Source organism: Penaeus monodon, chromosome 29 (assembly GCF_015228065.2).
Source record: "Penaeus monodon isolate SGIC_2016 chromosome 29, NSTDA_Pmon_1, whole genome shotgun sequence".
Classification (NCBI taxonomy): Eukaryota; Metazoa; Arthropoda; class Malacostraca; order Decapoda; family Penaeidae; genus Penaeus; species Penaeus monodon.
This window is the reverse complement of record NC_051414.1, coordinates 22,845,719-22,846,145: the sequence shown is the minus strand read 5'-3', so window position 1 is coordinate 22,846,145 and position 427 is coordinate 22,845,719. Positions and strand designations below refer to the sequence as shown.

Genomic DNA, 427 nt, shown 5'->3' with positions numbered 1-427 from the left:
CATACAAACCTCGAAGACAATTTGCTTACGCAGTCTCTTATTGGGAACACTGCTTAGACTAGCTGGACGTCTCTCTGCTTGCATCAATCCACTATACCTCATTTGGATGTGGCAAATATCTGTGAACGGGCAAGGAAAAAGAGCAAATAACTAACATTCTCATCAGCACTTCTAGTGTAAGAGATATGGGATTGTGGTCCCATCCACATTTGAGTACTCTAAACCAGGTTAATCCTGGTATTCATTTGCGGGGGCGCTGAAAGTGTGTTTCTACGGTCTCATGAGGAAATCTCCTCTGTTTTGGGAGCCAGATTACAGAAACTACTTGCATGGCATCTTCCAATGCCTGATCACAGATACTAAGCAATGCCTTTGCCATTTCACAGATAAAGTAATTAGTTTAAGGTGCTTGTTTACAAGTATAGAA

General features: G+C 41.7%; 1 protein-coding gene across 2 annotated transcripts in view; it reads right to left on the bottom strand.

Annotated features, from left to right (window-relative positions):
• Positions 1 to 427, bottom strand: part of LOC119592027 (protein IWS1 homolog A-like) — a gene marked incomplete at its 3' end in the record, with an annotated part of 16,750 nt that overhangs the window by 3,748 nt on the left and 12,575 nt on the right. The window contains 1 exon segment of one of the 2 annotated variants that reach the window (XM_037940820.1): positions 10 to 119. Within the exon segment in view, the coding sequence (XP_037796748.1) occupies positions 10 to 102 (93 nt within the window). 2 annotated transcript variants of the gene reach the window in all.